Source organism: Melanostigma gelatinosum, assembly GCF_949748355.1.
Source record: "Melanostigma gelatinosum genome assembly, chromosome: 3".
NCBI classification, from domain to species: Eukaryota; Metazoa; Chordata; class Actinopteri; order Perciformes; family Zoarcidae; genus Melanostigma; species Melanostigma gelatinosum.
The window spans coordinates 10,565,967-10,585,145 of NC_136636.1; the positions used below are offsets into that span (position 1 = coordinate 10,565,967).

At 42.8% G+C, this 19,179-nt stretch overlaps 1 protein-coding gene across 4 annotated transcripts in view; it reads left to right on the forward strand.

The window, feature by feature from the left end:
• The first annotated feature begins 1,840 nt into the window (after positions 1 to 1,840).
• The window catches only part of LOC306775894 (histone deacetylase 7-like), a 43,128-nt gene continuing 25,789 nt past the window's right edge, over positions 1,841 to 19,179 (forward strand). For 3 of the 4 annotated variants that reach the window (XM_079266454.1, XM_079266457.1, XM_079266456.1), the window contains exon 1: positions 8,913 to 9,072. In XM_079266454.1, coding sequence (XP_079122580.1) covers positions 9,039 to 9,072 — 34 coding nt within the window. In that variant the 5' untranslated portion in view covers positions 8,913 to 9,038. Of the gene's footprint in view, positions 1,976 to 8,912; positions 9,073 to 19,179 lie in introns of those variants that run through there. The other variant, XM_079266455.1, reaches the window with a different exon arrangement.

Consider the following 19,179-nt stretch of genomic DNA (forward strand, 5'->3'; position numbering starts at 1 on the left):
ACCTTTTTAGCTGCATTTCTTCAAAAGAGAACAACATGGAGCGTGCACTCCCTAAAGTCAACAAGGATAATTCAACTTAACAGGACTAATGTGTGTTGTGTCGGCTGCAGTTTGCTGTTGGCTTGTTGTGTCTGTCTGTGGCATTGTTATGTCTGCTGAAAGGTTTGTGACGGGTCGGATAAAAGATGTGTTGGTTAATAAGGGCAGAATGAAACGTGTTCAAACGTGCATATTGATCATTGTACATTTAGGGGGCATTCTACATGCAGAGATCTTAACATTAAATAGAGGAACTGGAAAGATTAATACATGAGATCCATGTGATCCATTCTCATCTCAGGACTTATGTTATTTTGAATTTGAGCGTAGTGAGCACGGGATTATTTTTGAGCTCTTTGATGTTGTAATTCTTTATGAATGAATCTCAAACTCGTCACAGATCTCACCACATGCTGTAACTCGTCTTTTCTGCCCGGATTTCCGGGGCAATTTACAATTACCAGAATCCTTGTACCTTAGAAAATACCTGCATTTATATCATTAAATTACATTTTTTTTTACATTAATATGCAACCAAGAATAATCAAAGCGGGTTGTCATTGCGTTCGCAGAGATAAGATCAGGATCCCTTCGCGTCACTTTCTAATGCACTACGGTTGCACTAAACACGTGGTTAACGTTGTGAATTCAAACAAAAAAGACTTGGTTATGTCGACGCAAAAAATGTAATGACTTGGTTAGAATAAGGAAACATAACTTGAATTACTCTACGTCAAGTTTTGGTTTCACATGGGACACGGACAACGGTCTCCTGGGTGAAAGTCCTGTGTTTGTTTGAATCATCCATCCATCCTCCACTACCGGGCAACCCTGAGCGGACTTTGTCGCCAGATATACTAACTCACCAGACTTCTGAAACACTACTATTGCCGCAGCGCAGTTTACATTGGAGTCACGTGAAAGTCTGGTGCGTCTCAAGCCTCAGTTATACTTTATGGTGACAAGGAAACGTTTTGATCTGTTGTAGTCGCTGCAAGTTTCTCACCGCAGCAAACCACCATTCTTAAAGTTCTTAAAGTTCCATAGTCAGATAACGTTGGATGTGCATGAACAGGCGAAAACCTGCCACACAAAGGGCAGTGATGGTATGACGTGACTTTAACTGTGCAAGCCTGTATGTGTCAGGCATAAATCACACTTAATACAGACGCTAAGGGGTGTCTTGTGCGTTGGTCAGACGCGGACGGCTGTGACAAGTCATCATTTTATTGACGCCCTGGGAATGAGATGACAGTGAGACACACCAACATCATACTTGCTTTTTTGTTTACGGTATTAATGGACTGCATGTAATGTAAAACTACAGTAATAGGCTACGTCTTTTAAACACTTGTAAAGCTCGATGCAGCTTTCCTATTGCTGTCCTGCGCACTTTGTCCATCCTAAAGCTACACTTCCTGCTATTGTCTGTCAGACGACCGACTGCACAATCTGTCTCTCTCTCTCGCTCTTTCTTTCTCTTTCTTTCCGAAGCACACACACACACACACACACACACACACACACACACACACACACACACAAACACACAGCCCCTCTCCCCCTCCCTCCATCCCTGGAGCTTCTGGTGCAGGGGCAGCACTGACAAAAAGTTTCAGGGGGCTGATAGGGCAGAGCAACTGTGTCTTCTCTGAAAGAGAGAATTTGTGGTGAGTGATTAAGAGAGCAAGAGAGAGAGAGAGAGAGAGAACTCACATGAGAGGAAGTGCAAGACAGCCAAGTCAGAGGGTTGTGTCAAGCAGTTGACTGTGACTCCCTCGGTCAGTGCACAGCCAGGCTCCAGCGCTGCAGCACCACTCCCCGGATCTATCTTCTCTCCGAGACTCCCAGCCTGTCTGACCGCTGCCTCTGTGATTGACTGGACTGCTGTGGGAGCACGGAAGGACCTCTCACTGGATGTCAGCACCCAAAACCGGTAGGTGATGTTTCACATTTACACATCACATATCTATCAGTGAAAGCGTGTAACAGCTGTTTCCTGAAATTACTGAAAATCACTAGGAAAGTATGGCAATCGTTTAGGTATTATACTTTATAGAGGGGATTTTAGCGGGCAGTCTTGCTGAAATGGAAGATTATCTTTGTTGCTTTGGTTCATCCTCGTTGTTACTACCGGTGGTGAGCTTTGGTTGGCTTCAGCTGTGAGAAGCTCGGGTTTGTTCTGGTTTCAGTGGAGCGTTTACTCTTTACATTGATATTACTGCAAACGCTTCAAAATCACATCGACATAAAACATGTGCAAGAAGAACGCTGTGGTGAGAAACAGCAAAAAAAACAACAAAGAGCTGTAACGCGTTCTCTGGTGTTATTTGTTTGGTTATGGAAGTGTCCTTTCTCGGGACGGGAAAGGGGAGAAAATTGGAAACAGACCCACCCACCCTGGAGAGGTAGTGTGTCCAGGAAAAGTATTGAAGTGCAAAGAATGAAGGAGACACACAACAGCAGGCCCTCACTGCAATGCTGAAGGGAGACAAGCACAGAAAGATACCGAGAATGTGTTCAGAAGACGTTTGGTCAACACAGTGAGAGAGTTAATTACATTGCTGTCACAACACCGGCTGTCCTCTACGCGGAATAACTGCACTTTCAATCAAGGACACCAAAAATTGAAAACAAATGTTGACATGACTTGAGTTGTGAAATGTTGCTTGTGCATGCGTACATTCTTTGCCCAAGGACACATCTTTTTATAGTAATCGATTAAAGTGATTAGAAAGTAGGTAAAAAGTTTAGTTTAGTTTAGTTTTGCAACCGATCCTTCCTTGTTTTTGTGTACTGGACATAAATGTCGCTGCATAAGATGAAATGCTCGCCTCAGCCTTTTCTCGCCCCCAAAAACACTAAACTTTCGCTCTATTTTTACTCTCCCGTGCTGCTTCACTTTTAGAGGCTTGTCTACGTGGTTTGTTGGGCAATAAATCAGACTGTAAGTCCTCCGTGTTCTCTCTGAAAATAATGGGGTTATAATGATGACATTCATGGTTTATTTGGCCTTGTCCCTGCTGCGAAGAACACAAATTACTGTTTTAGGGAGTTTAACACTGATAAAACCTAAGAGCTTAATGAATCCAGACTCGCCTCGGACACATTCAATATTTCTCAGAATCCACGGCCAAAATTAGTAAAATTAGTCTCACTTAAAATCTGAAAACTGCTCTGTTGAACTAAAACCTTTAAAATGAGGTTATCAGCAAAGAGCACCTTGTGCCATAGTGTATGATTCAGGGATTGAACTGAAATGATTTGTCCATTAGTCGATTAGTTGATTGACAGAAAATGTTTGGATTAGAATGAATGAAAATTCATATATTCTAATGCCTGTTATGCAAGAGTGCAACTATTTCTATGCAAATACATCCTGGTTTCGCTTTCTCAAATGTCCTCTGTGATTTGGATCTTCGTCTTCTGGACTTGTAGGAACTTGTGATGGATATATGATGGATAAACATGGAATATACTTCATTGTATCAGGGTACAACAAAGTAATCAGTCTTAGCAGCCAAACTGTATAAATAACTGAAAGAACTTGATGGTCCACATTTCTGTCATTTTGATAAATCATGAAACTCTGGGTTTGTTTGGTTTGTAAAGGTCGAGGGGCAGCAGGTTAAGATGGAAGTGGCCCTCAGGGACCAACCTCTCCCTCTAAAGTGTCTGAATCAAGCCGAGTGGGTGTCAGCTGAGGACACAGAAGGATTGGTGACAACGTCGTGTGTTTTGGTTTCAAAGACGTGACATTTGTCTTGTGTGGAGCTCTTAAGTCCTCTCTAAATGCGTTACCTTTTAAGTACGTAACTTAAGAAACTTACACAAATACTTTTTGAGAAGGTTTCTCGAAAATTTGTTTTCAATTACCAAAAGAACTTGGATTTCTAATTGTTCCATCACATTGTCCAAATTGCTGAAGGACAGTGCAGTAACTTGGCAGTATGGCTACAGTATGGCGGTCACCTCTCATTGAGCCAGTTCTGGTCTTAAGAGGGTTCTTCATCACAGCAGAGGCTGCCAACCGTGGTCAAGTGAGCGCTGCAAGCGAGTGAACAAGGAGCACGGTGGATTGATGTGCGTGATACTAATGAGCGGCTGATAGTAAGTTCACTTCCAACTCTTGAACGGGCTATTTGTGTTCAGATAACAAACAGCAGACGCGGTCATTTGTTTGTGTACCACCCCCTTGTGGAAGAGTGTTTTTACTGCAATAATCTGCTCTAATTGAGATAAAACTACCATGTGGAAGTTTCACTGTACAGGAAAAAACTGTGCAGTTAAACCGATTTTGTCGTTTGTCATTGAGGAAGGAAATATTAAGTTCATGTTCACGATAAGTTGTTGTCTTTTCCACATTCCTTTACATTGTTATCCAGGTCATGGTTTAAATGGCACCAAGATGTTTAAAAATGTATTGTTTCTCTCACTATATTTGGACGTCTCACTCGATATATAAGTGCTTAATGAACAACAGACGATCACAAGAATTTCTCACAATGAGCATTAACTTTCACAGCAGCTCAAGTGAAATCCCCTCGTAGTGAGTTTCTTCAGTTTGACACGTATGATCCTTTAAAAGGCATGTCACATATACCTTCTGAAAGGGGTGCACACTGTTCTGAACCATATATGTTTTGACCTTTTTCCACATGTGTGCACACAGAAGTGTGAAGGCGTCGTAAAAGCAACACTTTCCAGCATCACAGTCAGTTTCCAGAGAAACTAGGCGAGCGCTGAGTGCTATTTATCCCCTTTGTGGGTTGACTTTGCTTTGCTGTTGGGAATGGAAAGGCTTTTAGAGGCTACCCGCCACAGCGAGCAGCCTCGAGCGCCCTTCTCGGTTCAAAGTTACCACACAGCTGCTTGCTGGCGCTTAGCCTCGCCTACCTGAACACGTTTAATGGTATGTGTGCCGTGCAGAGCTCAGGTACTGCGCAACCACTGTTTAAAATACGTAATGGAGCTTTTTTTTCCTTTTATGTCAAAACATGGCAATGATCTGAAGATACTTAGTTCGGTTGAATTTCTTTTTTCTTTTCTGCATTCTGCATGAACTGGTGATTGAAAGCTGAATGAACTGATTTTGTTTTCTGGCACCCTGGGCAGTGCAACAAGCTGAAAACAACATTGGCATCTACTTATGAAGATGGTGTGGCAAACATTGTTTGGTCTGCACCATCTGCTAAGGAATTTGGCTCTTTGGCAGCTTACTGCAGGTGGTGCTTAGGCAGGTGGTGTACAAGGGATGTATCAGAGCCGAATAAAACTGCCTCAGCAGGTTTGATGAGAGCAGGGAAACTAAATCAAAACAGTGAAGTTGCAGTAAAAATGAAACAATGAGCTAAAAAGGCTGAAGAGATAAAGAGACAGAGGAACTGTTTGGCTGTGTTGCACATGTCTGAGTGTGCTGTCTGCATGTCTGTGCATGTGTGCACATGTGTGTGTCTGTAAGGTAGGCTGACCCCCTGGATGGTAAAAAGATAATTCTTGTTTGTTGACCCCCAGCCACCCAATACCAGGATACTCTGTTTGACTGATAACTCCAAACATTCCACAGGTCACAATAATGTACTGTGGCATTTCCGTCAGTGACTCCTCCAATATCACGCACATTATCCACATCAAACTGTCAATATCAGAGCGAGCAATTACTCTTGCATGCAAATACAAACGCCGCCAATGGCGGCTTTTGCCTGATTGTGCATCTTAATGATTTACTCCCCAGCCCTTTCCACTCTTTAATCACTTTTTCACTCTCCCTATCATTTCCCTGACTGCCTCCTTTTCTTTTACTCTTTTTGGCTATCTGCCCTGCAACTGCTGCTCCCTCCATCACCATTGCCTGACTGCATTCCTCTCATTCCTACTGGCTTCCTGTGACTGGAAGAGGAGTGAGCCCTATGGCCACAAAACTTCACCTTGGAGTCCTACCCATGTATGCCATGTGTGTCTCTTCCCTTCTCCACTGTTCTGGCTTTCAGTCTTTAAAATCCTCTCAGGGATTCTGTATAAAACTGCATCTCTATGAGCGTCTTGTGACAAGATTTTGAAAGCATCTTGCTCATACTGTCATTGTACTGTAAGGTGAGGATGTTTTTACTGAGGGGTCTAATAACTGACCCTCTCTCTCTCTCTCTCTCTCTCTCTCTCTCTCTCTCTCTCTCTCTCTCTCTCTCTATCTCTCTCTCTATAATCCAGTCAGGCCCACATGTCCACAGATCCAAACACTCGCAAGCTATCCAGCAGTGGCACTGCCCTTATGCTGGCAGGAACGGTGTACAAATAGTGTGAGGGGGAGAGATAAGAAAGGAGCGCTCTATTGATAACTGATGACGACGTGTTAACAGAAACACAAATGACGGTGCCAACTTCATCCGTTTTGCTGCAGTTTCTTTTGCAATTGCTGAAACGCAATTCTTGAAACTAGTGCCCTCTTTTTAAAAACTCAACACACATAAAAACAAATCAGATACACAAAATGCAAAGAATCATACATCTCTTGCAAAACCCTTACACACAAAGCACCAAATAAATAGCTCTTGTCACATGCCAACTGCATGCTGATGTGCTAAGTATAAAACATTAACGTCTCTCGTCTTTGGCAGAGACGATCATTTGTAGCATGTTGTAAATATAAATTATGAATGCAAATGAAATGGGGAAACAAACAAATGTGTTAATTCTCAATATGCATATGCCCGTAACAGAATCTGACACAATCACTTAAATTGAAGATTAGATTTACATATTGTATTGTAAACAAAATCCAGTGTTTTGCATTTACAGTCCCTCTAACTCTCTCTCTCTCTCCAAAATGTGCCTCCATTGTTGTACACATCACAGAACAAACCTGAATCCTATTTATAGTGTTCAAGCTCTGCTTTCTAAGTTGTCGAATTGGTTACAGGTGTTTTCGCGTGTGCATTCTGGGTGCAGGTGATTGTTGATGTGTCTAATGTAGATAACCGTGTGCAGTTATTTGCAAAAAGTGTGTTTTAGAATTTCAAAGTTCCTGTAAAGCCGACACTGTGCTTATGGTTTAGCATACCTGCTCAATAGGTTACATCAGTGGTCTCAGTAATTGTGCCACAAGCTAAATTAATGTTGTTCATGGCCCTTTTTAATTCAATGATGGAAAGTGACTTTATTCCTTCGTTTATTTTACTTCTCAATTGACACTTACTTTCAGCTATCAACTCCTTCAGGTATCATTTTGTATATAATTTGAACATGTGGTCATTCACAGACCTATGTTGATCCGATTGACATGAATAATGACGTGTTGATAATGGTTCAAGAAACTATTTTTAAAGGGCAATGCCATAACAAAAGAGTGAATTAATTATTATTCGGAACATGAAGTGTTTTGAATGAAAATGTAAGAGTCACCAAGCATTCTCTACATGTGCAAACAGAAGAAGCTGTTCGAAACGGAGATCTGCTATGAAATTCAATTTGCTTGTACGTATCTCAAATGATTGAGGACACAGTCAACCCCGTGACTATAGTGATGGACTGTTCAGTCCTGCCAAGAGCACAAGCAAAAAGACATGCTGTTGTTGTAATTAGACTGAGTTTTGTTGATAGCGGGGTTTTTTCTGAACTCAGGCCCTAATTTCCCCCCTAGACACAATTTGACTGAACAACAGCAAAGCTATTGACTCCCTCTCAGGACTGGCCTGGGTCATATTAAATAAAACACTCAGCTTCACTAGTTTGTTTGTCGCAGATTGGTTTATCTTCATGGATCGAATGATGTTGATTTATTTTTTTTTGGCAGAGGGTGGAGGAGATTTGGCTACAAGCAGGATGAGGAAACCGTGCGAGACAGAGAGAGTTCAGTTCGGGAGAGGACATGTGAGAATGGGCAGCGCTGTCTAAATTAAGAGTAAATTTGTTGCGTATGTCTGTGTGTGTGTGTGTGTGTGTGTGTGTGTGTGTGTGTGTGTGTGTGTGTGTGTGTGTGTGTGTGTGTGTGTGTGTGCGTGCATCCCACATAGAATAGAACTGCATTGTCCATGGATGTGAACATTTGCGTTTGGCTTCAGGAGTTAAGATCCCAAAATAAAAATACAGAAACATCAGGAAGAAGGCATGTCATAGAGTACAGTAAAATAAACATGTTGGCACAGAAGGAGCTACGTGGTAAATTAGCAGCATATCAAGAATTCAATAAACATACGGTCTAAATACATTTTTACATGCTCTTGCAGGTTTTGAGGGCAGATGTGACAGGAGTATATATATATTCAAAAGTTCTATAAACTTGCTCCTTTTTCTTACTCTCTGTCCTCTGTATTATGCTCCTCATTCGTATCAGAATCAGAATCAGCTTCATTGGTCATGTATGCGTTACATCTTGTTATTTATGATACAAGTATTTGAACTCTTTGTACGTTTTTTTAGTCGACCAATTAATGTCATATCATCAGCCAACTGAATGCATGACCTGTATTCAGTTTGTGTCGCCGATGTACTGAAAACACTGGCTATGTGTCATTAAACAAAGTTGATGAACAAGAGTCTTGTCACGCACACACACACACACGCACACACACACACACACACACACTGAGAACACCTTTACTTACCCGGCTGGGTTCAGCAGATGGAGCCCTCACACCAGCAGCACATGCGCAGATGAAAGTGACTCCCAGCAGGTTGTATCAGCAGTTTCACCTCCACTGACAGTCAGTGAGAAGGAGACGGACAAGTGGAGCGCAGACTTCGGTGACGGTGAACGTAATTACATTTTGCCGGGCTTTAGCGTCCTGTGTGTATTTATTGTACACCTCTGACAACGGCGCGTGCTGACGGAACGTTTTTGAGTTTAATTATCGGTCTGATAACTGACAAAATAACGACCGGTTTAGTCAAAAAGACCCAAGATGAAAACGGCAGACAATCGGACGAAGTTTGCATCCGTCTTTTATTTTCTCTGACTTGCCATCGCTTACCTCAACACTGGCTGTCGGACCCTTCGGTGTCGCATGAAGTTTCGCATGAAGTTGGAGTGTTTGAACGGTAGGCGATGTTTAATGTTGTTTGTTAAACGTGCACCGTGAAGTAAAGCTATCAGACGCAGTTCAAACTTGCAATTATATCTTTTGAAAAAGCTTTCACTGTCAAAGATGGAACACACAACTGATACTTTACTGCTTTCTCGTGCAGGAGAATGCATGGTCGCGAGCGTAAACACGGCTAAATGCACGTTATCCTGGCTTGCGTGCAAAACTCAACAGGTGTAAAAGCTCACCTGGCTGAGATTTTCATGTGCAGTTAGATGTTCTTTTCTCCTTTTCATTTGAAGAAATGCAGTTCAGCAATTAAAAAAAAAAAAAAATGCCATAATGATTTTTAAAATAAGAATAAGTGCACATGTCCTGAGGTGTGACCCAGAGTCAGATGCTGCAGTCTGAAGTTAAATTGCCTTAATTATCCTACAAATTAGCAACATGACCATTTTAAGGTGGTAAATAGGGTTAATAATTATGTAATTATGGTATTAAGGCCCTCATTGTGAGTGCTAGTGTAGAATTTCCGATTCTGCCCAAAACTTTCATTGAAAAGTTTGACTCATCCACTACTAGGCAACACATGTTTGGTTGTTTGTTGGACCGCGGCGTGGGCAGCTGTGTTGTCTTGAGTGTGTGTGCTGTGTTATGACGGAAGTCGTGAAAATTGTTAGATCACACCCAAACCCCTCCAGTCCCGAACAAATGAGAACACACACAGGAACATACACACACGGCAGCCATGCGTGGAATAATGTTCTCATGTGTCCAGGTTCCCTCGTTGGATGGGATGAGGTCATAGCCTCGGTGCTGTGGCGGGGATACAGTTACATTAGTTTCATGTGGGCCATGCCAAAGGAATCGACACCACCTACACTCTGTGTGTTTACAATAGCGTATCTCTTTGACTCTGGTCATAATAATCAGCCCCTCATGCTACTGTCTGTGCATGATAAGTGTCATCTTACTCCTCAAACTGTTGATCGCAAAGGCATTTTTGCTCCACGAGTTGTAACAGCCTATTGCTTTGGCTTTGTGTCATAAACACTAGGCTGAAGGTTCAAGTGAAAATTCAGCGCCATCATCTCAGAGAAAAGGCTAAATGTTCCCTCTGAACAGTAGAAATGTGGAAATTGTTCTTGTCCTTCTGACTGTGGGGTTTTTCCACAGTGTTGTACACGAAGACATTTTGACGCCAACATAAGTCACCACTGTGCTTCTCCTGCAGTCGTCAGCTGCGAGTCACACTCTGCCCTCACGAGTTTTAATGTAATGCTTGCAATTCATATCATTTTATTGCACTGCAGTGTGCTTGCTAGCAGTCAGTATTGTTTTGACTTGAGGTAGGAAGCTGGTTTCACTTTGCATTGTGAGTAACCCTCTAATAGAAATGCAAATAGCTCTCTAACATGTCAGGATAAAGTATCAAGTTACGGATACAGTGTCCTACAAATGTCCTCAAAACAACACGGACAGCAAAACAAATTGCTGTCCATGAGCTGACGGATTGACGAGCAACTAATTGCTTCAGCTCAGATGGGGCATTCACAATGTCTGTAGTATCTTCAGTGTAATAAATTGAGGTCATCAGAAGTTCAGTAGATTGCTTTGTTTGACTTTGTATGCTGCGTGGATTACTACAATGACCAGTGAGGGACAGTCCATCAATAGTAGATTCATTGCCCATCTCCATGTGACCAGTGGTTCGACCCTATAGAGCAGGGGTGTCAAACTCATTTCCACTCTGGGCCACATCAGCATCACGGTCGCCCTCAAAGGGCCGGTTGTAACTGTACGACTGTATAACTGTAACTTCTCCTAACATATTGTTAAATAACTCTCTCTGCATTTGATTATTGTTTATTCAAGTGTAAACATATTGTACATGCAGTTATATAAATGAAAAAAGATATTTAAACACATTTCTGTTATAACATAAATCATTTTAATTGAGGGTTAAGAAACCCATATGACTCTATCAAAGATCAAACTACTAAAGAAAATAACAAAGACAAATATCAAACACAAGTTATTACATTAACTTTGTTCAAAGCTGTTTGTGTCACCTCTCTGCATCACTAATGTTCCTCCCTGTCGTCGTCCTGTGCATGGCAGCTACATCCAAGAGCTGCTCACTGAGAGTCAGGTCTGATGAACATGGATAGATGATGTATCCGTGTTGTCTGTGCTTTCATCAACAGTTCATTAGAAACACAAGTACCTGCTCGTCTCTTAGCTGCTGTGTTGTTAGATTGCTGCTAGTTCATGAACTCGGTCTGCGATGGTGTTTCTTCACAAACTGACATTTGTAAAAGTCTGTATCTGGTCGGAGCTCTGCTCACATACCTTCAGCATGCACTGGGCTGTAGCTGTGTAAATATATTCTGCTGTGATTGCAGTCTGCCTTTTAATTCTTGGACAGTTTGATGTTTTTCTTGGAGGTTAAATTTAGCTCCGTGTTTGGTGTCAAAATGCCGACGTGAATTGTATCCTTCATCACCGACACGCCTCATAACACAGAAGACAGACCCGTTGTTCTCCTTGAAGCACAAACGTATTCGCTTTCACATCTTTCATTACATTTTCTTCCCTCTGCATCAATTTTTCTCTTCGTGGACATTTTGGGATTATTTGTCGATCCTTTTTCAATTGTTGGAAAACCTCTTTTCGGGCTGTTGCCTCTCCTGTCCACCTGTTGTGCTATCACATAATTTCAACTTTCTATCTCATAATTTCGACCATGGGGATACTTTTATTTTCAAGTCTAACTTTTAATTATTTTTCCAAAAAACAAAAAAAAAAAATCTTTTTTTTATTTTAATTATTTTTTTGCTGGCGGATTCGCGGGCCACATAAAATGACGTGGCGGGCCGGATTCGGCCCGCGGGCCTTGAGTTTGACACATGTGCTATAGAGTAAACACAGAGAAGTTTGCTGTAGAAGCTCCTTTATCGACCCCAGATAGGCCTTTGTATTCATAAACACAACAAGGACAAAGTCATATTTAGTGATTCGGCCATCATCCATTCATATCCATCATATCCATTTTGGGTATACCGTTGTGCCACAGGCTAGTTGTGAAAGTAAATACCAACCTTTTCCCAGCACAGATAACCTTTAAAAGTCCCCAGTGTTTTCTCAGTGTGAGCCACAGCAGTGTACTGACAATAGGGACAGTGTTCTGGACCAGCCAAAAGCCCCAGATCACATTTCCTGTTCCTGATTTAAGATCAACTCAGCTGACTACTGATACAAGCTGCTCCTCAAAAACACAGCAACAGGACCATCCCTCTGCCTGTGTATCATGGGAGTGTGTGCGTGGGGGGGGGGGGGGGGGGGGGGTTCGGAGGGGGAAAGGCCAATTTCACTCAAGATCATAGAGCAGGGGAGTGGATGTATTTAGGTGGAGGCGGTGTGCAGACCACTGACCTGAATCAGTCACTGTTGCTTTTGAAGTACATAAAGGAAGTCGGATGGTGTTCCCGTCAGGTCAAATGTGGGCTCGCGTCCTCATTTGCATAATCGAGGGCAATGTTACGGTGATAATTTGTGTGTGGTCTGCCTGGATGTCTGACTGAGGGTGTGATCACTCTCATGAGTGATGAGCGGGTCATGAAAGTATCAGCGCCGATTCTTTTAGCAGCAACACATATTCTGTGTGTTCTCGGCCAAGACAGAGTTTCAGTCTCATGCCAACCTTATGACGGCTCCCTGGGCCAAATTTAGCAGTGTTTCCCCCCTCCGAAAAAGATGACCCTTTGGAACCCACGGGAGGGAAAAAATTTAACAATTTCAACAATTGTCAGTCTGTTTTGGCTTTGAGAAACCGAGCTGGAGAATCACACTGAAGAGCATGCTCGCTTATGACACTCTCATATACACACAACTGTAGAATCAGAATCAGAATCAGCTTTACGGCCATGTGTGCTTACGCATACATGGAATTTGTCACCGGTTTCCACTCCGCTCTCAATGTACAAACACAATGTACAAACACAAATTTACAATAAACAAGAAAAATATATGTATAAAGAACCAAAAAGGGCAGCAAAAAAAAGTAAAACGGATGTAGGTATAAACATTTAGCTATAATACAAGTATAGATATATATCCAAGAGAAAAAAAAGAGTGTGTATCTATATATATACATGTGAACATCAACCTATAGACAATAGTGTAGTATAACCTATTTATTGTTCATGAGCGTGACGGCCAGTGGAAAGAAGCTGTTCCTGTGTCTGGTGGTCTTGGCGTACAGAGCCCTGTAGCGCCTACCAGAGGGGAGGAGTTGGAACAGCTTGTGTCCAGGGTGTGAAGGGTCTGCAGTGGTCTTTCCTGCACATTTCCTGACTCTGGAGGTGAACAAGTCCAGGATGGAGGGCAGGCTGGAACCAATGATCCTCTCCGCAGACCTAACAATCCGTTGCAGTCTGTTTCTGTCCTGTTTGGTGGCCGATCCAAACCACACAGTGATGGAAGAGCAGAGAACAGACTGGATGATGGCTGAGTAGAAAAGAATCAGCAGTTCCTGAGGCAGGTTGAACTTCCTGAGCTGGCGCAGAAAGTACAACCTCTGCTGGGCCTTTTTCCTGATGGTGTTGATGTTGGGAGCCCACTTCAGGTCCCGGGAGATTGTGGATCCCAGAAACTTGAAGGTCTCCACAGCAGACACAGTGTTGTTGAGTATGGTGAGGGGGGGGCAGTGATGGGGGGCTCCTCCTGAAGTCCACTGTCATCTCCACAGTCTTGAGCTTGTTCAGCTCCAGGTTGTTCTGACCACACCAGAGGACCAGCCGTTCAGCCTCCCGTCTGTACGCAGACTCATCACCGTCCCTGATGAGGCCGTAGAGTGAGCCGTAGAGGCCGTAGAGGCCGTAGAGGCCGTAGAGTGAGCTGGCGACCCCTCGTCTTTTTTCCCGTGCTCCTCGGGGACACAGCATCAAGAGAAGTCACGTTATAACTGTCTGACCTCTGATCCTTTGGTGGAAGAGAGTGACTGGTACGATACAAAAATGCACTGATGACTCTGAGAGAAAGAAAGAAAAGGCTACACGATGAAGGAATCGTATATTTGCTTGTGCAGTTATCCTGTTGACAGTCAAGTGTGGGAATGCATGGCTCATGTCATGGCACGATACGTTGTGACTTCATAAGCCATGGGGGAAAAAAGGAATTAGAAGAAGTGTGTTATGCTTGTCATAATGACATATAGGCTAGCGTACACATTTTTTGGCATAACTGAGATTCCTCACATTTTGTTTGTAAAATGTCGTAAGATGAGTTGATTAATTGATCAGTTGATTGACAGATAATTAATCTGGGACTATTTTGATAGTTGAATAATTGTTTCAGTGATTTCAAAATCACGGACATTGAATGGTTCCAGTTTCTTAAATGTCAGGATGTTCTGCTTGTCTGATCTTTTACAAATTGTAAACACATCCCTTCTCTCAGGTGTCTTCCCACAAGCCCTAAAAACTGCAGTTATTAAACCACTCCTAAAGAAGGCTAGTTTAGACTCCGCAACAATGAAAAATGATTGGCCAATATCAAACCTCCCATTTTTAAGTAAAATAATTGAAAAAGTTGTATGAGTTTAATGTCGGATCATGCATATGACAGCCCACCAGCAGCAGAGGACGAGGATAAGAATAACCAAGCCAACCAGACGGACCTCGGTGGGGCCACGATTGCAGCAATGCAAGCTGAGATGCAGCGCCGACTCTCGGAAAATCTGAATTTGAAAAAGGAACTTTCCGATGAACGATCCATGTTTGATTCAGAATTTTCCGAATATAATGATGAAAAAGTGAGATATTATACTGGACTGCCGGACTTCTCAACCCTGCAAATTCTATAGCATTTTATAGAACCACACATCCCATATTCTACTGCCAGTGCTCTCACCAAATTCCAACAGCTGACACTTTGTTTATTAAAACTCAGACTTAACTTGGCCCATATGGATCTCGGTCAGAGGTTTGGAATAAACAAGTCTTCATCCTCGCGTATTTTTCTCAACATGATTGACGTGTTGCACACGAGGTTGAAGGATCTGATTGTTTGGCCGGAGAGGGAGGAGCTACAGGAGACAATGCCGATGTCGTTCCGCGCGCATTTTGGCACTACGGTTATAGTTATCATCGACTGCTTTGAAGTTTTTTTGGACACACCTTGGTGCTCGGGCATGGCCATGGTCCTCATACAAACACAATAACACTGTGAAGTTCTTGATTGGTGTGACACCACAAGGCAACATATCTTTCTTATCCAAGGGATGGGGTGGAAGAACCAGCGATAAATGCATAACAGAACATTGTGGACTGCTCAATAAACTAAATCCTGGTGACGTGGTGCTCGCGGATCGTGGGTTTGACATTGCGGATAGTGTCGGGATGATGGGAGCTACTCTGCACATTCCCGCCTTCACGAAAGGGAAAAAACAACTAAGCGGTAGGGAAGTGGAGGCAACTAGAAGAATTGCAAATGTTCGAATACATACCATTCTACATACCATTCTACATACCATTCTACATACCATTCTACAGAGCACACTTCCGCTTGAGTTTATGGCAAACAATTCACAACTGAGCACTCTGGACAAGGCAATGATTATTTGCTGTGCTCTAACAAACCTGTGCCCATCCGTAGTTCCGATAGAGTGATGTTGGACAGGTTATGTGTAGTACTGTATGAAATATGGGATACTGCAATGTGTGAATGGTGAATTTTCGACACTGTCACTCACTCTAAATGTATGTGCCATAGACTTCTGTAAATACACATCAGCGTTTGAGTCAGCATGTTTCTTCTAACATACAAGTATTTTGTACTGGAATAATTGTGAAAGTAAAACTACATACATTTCCAAGTTGTACAGTGTATTTTATTGTTTGTTGTTTCTTCCAATCAATCCACATACATGTATGTTGTATTACACTGAGTAAACATTGAATATCGCTAACACAGCTACTACATATATCACTTGTTAGTTTTACGAGGCTTCTTTTTAGATTGTTTTCTACAGTCAGGGCAGAGCCACTTGCCTTTCCGAACGCGTTTGATTTTCCGACAGACCAAGTGATACCAGACTACTTTGCAATTTTCATCTTCACACATTATCATGTCATCATAGTCCTCAGACTCCCCACAATAACAGTATGTTGGCGAGTGGTCATCATCTGCACTCGCCGAGTTCTGTCCGCATGGTACCTGGATGGCACACAGTGCTGGCGTCTGGACATTCTCTCGAGAATAAAATGTCCCGACAAGTTCTGGCAGGACAGCCTTATTGAAGAAATCTTTGGACGATGCCACCTTTATGGCCCACATTGATTGGTCTTCTTCAATACGCTCAATGTGGAGGTCCTTCTCTGTCCATAGCACAAAGTCCGCAAACTCGGCATTGCACACACTGATTTGAGTCTGTATCTGATACATGTGCTCGTGGTCCTTTTTCAAAAATACAAGCTCGCCGTCCTTCTCCAGACAAGTCTTCACGCCTCCCGCAGTCAAGTCATCAATTGTACTGTCACGTGCACAGTAGGGACACTTGATTTCAACCACCCCACTGCCACAACAATCGCATGACACCACCGCGTCCGGTGTAGCACCAATGTGCGGGTAGTCGGGGTGGATGACAAATCCAGAGTCGTGAATCAAAAAATTGTCATGTGATTCTGTCATCTTCTCCGAGTACGCTTTTCGGGCTGTGTCCTCGTGCTTGCACCCCCATTTAGTTGCATCCACAGAGAAAGAGGTCAACTCTGGGTAGCATATAGATTTTTATCAGAGACTGCGATGGTAGATCAGGGTTTGATGTACATACTCACTTCATCTTTGAGGTGGTTATGCGGCCAGATCTGAATCGGAACCACAGTTTACTTGACGCTTGGGATCTGGTAGCCTGTTCCACAGATTTCGCCTGTTCCGCTGTAACAGTCAGCTCCACTTCTTCACATTTCTTTAATAATTCAATAAAATTGAGCGTCAAGTGTTCTGGTTTGTATAGGCTTGTCAACACACAAGGAAATGTCTCTGACAGTGATGTGGGCCTGAACTGCTTGCATATGTCAGGCACTACCCTCAAAACAGCAGCTTTTGATCCCGCCAGGCTCAATTGCTGAAACAGGGTGTTCAGTTCGCCTGCAGTCGGTGAAGGCACTTCTTTTACCTGCCGCTTTCCAGGGGTTGCAGTATTGTCACAAACAAGGGAGTCCAACCGTCTTTTCTTAGTCTTAGCGGATGTGAAGTCCATCTCATTGGTTGGAAGATAATGTCAAACATACTTGAAAATGCGGCCAATAAAACATTGATACTTCAATTTCTGTTCACATATCTGCCAACAATATATTTGCCAAAACTTGGATAGGCCAATATCATCAGCTCACACTCACGCTGGAGTAAACTCACCCACTCTCATTTGCAGTACAGCTGATAAATATGATGCTTATTGACAGCCACTAGCACACGCACCACACACATACAGAAGCATGTGTGGGCAATTGGGAATGCTATTAATACACGTAAAAGCACGCACACACACACATGCCACACACTCATAAAAACAAGTGGTGTGATGCTAATAATATATTGAGAAACAGCAATTCAACTCAGTGTCCCTAAGCACATGTGCACTTGCATGATTACTGACAAAAACACGAGTGGTTACTGACAGGTGACACTAAAAATAAACCGTCATGGTTACATGTAGTGAAACTTGCACAAAGAGCCACAGTGCTCCTTCAAAAAGAAACAAATGGGCGCTAATAATACATCGGTACCAACACACGCCAGCGCGGGTACAAGTGTACATGCACCCTCAACTGTCGCACGAGCAGATCCTACTTATGCAAACACAAAGACCCGCTGTGTACACTCAAAAGAAACAACTGCAAGCTATTAATATCTTGGCGCGTATAGGACGGACACGCACAAGGACACACTCGTGTGGATGCGCACACATACGGAGATTGATACTCCAGCTGCTCGGAAGCAGAGGGACAGAATGTCCCCAACAGCTGTGGAGAGATGGGGAAGGTGGCCAGTTCGGTGGAGTAGCTGTCATTCAATTGATAGTGTGCGTGTGTGTACATAACTCAGTGTTAGCCTGATAAACATACGTTTTTTTACACTCAGTGTGCATGGTTGCTAGAAACAGCATTAACAGTCATTTTGAGTTAATTTGTTTGTAGTTCGCGTGACATTTCGTCTCTGAACTCGTGCTCTTTCTGCTTTGCTGCAAATCTAACCAGCCATAAACCTCAAGCCTGCTTCCAGTGTTTATGCAAATAGCAGGTAGCACTTAACCTGATGTGTGACTTCCAGACGTAACTCCATTCAACAGCACCGTGGAGTTCACTCCAACAATAAACAAAGCACATTTTAGGGCCACAGTGTGTGTGTGTGTGTGTGTGTGTGTGTGTGTGTGTGTGTGTGTGTGTGTGTGTATAAATACTGCTAAAGGACATCTGCAACTCTCAAGCTGCAAAAGTGAACCAGTGAAGCCAGTCAACTAAAATAGCAACTTCTGCTTGTGTAAATGAACCAAGAGGATGTTATGGTGCAGACTAACTTTAGAAACAGGAAGTCGCTGTTTCTGTGTGAGTGTGTCGGTGTGTGTGTGCGTGTGTGTGTGTCGGTGATTCAGTGTTTTGCTGCAGAAGGCACACAGAAAGAGGATGATGGTTGTGAAACGAATATGCTGTTACAGAAACCAGAAGTTTCTCTCCTGCTTATTTTTAGCACCACAACGCTGAAATGTGAGAGACAGAAGTACACGCACACAGAGCTTATCTCGATGCACTTCTCCTTATTTTTAAAAAACGTTCAAGGTTTTATCTTATAAATAGCATTTCTTTTCAGTTTTAAAATATGTATCTTGCCTTTTTATGAGCACAATCGATGAATAGCAGACCATGGAAAGCAATGTTGGCTAAAAATACCTCTACGATTACACTACTTCTTTACAACGTGATGTTGAAACAACTGCAAACTGTCAATGTCCTCTTCAAGTGCAGTCCTGGTAGGACGAGAGGAAGCAATCAGCAGCTTTGTAAACCCTTCAGGGGCATTGTGGAGGAAACCTTGACTGTCCAGTTGGCTCTTTGAATGCATC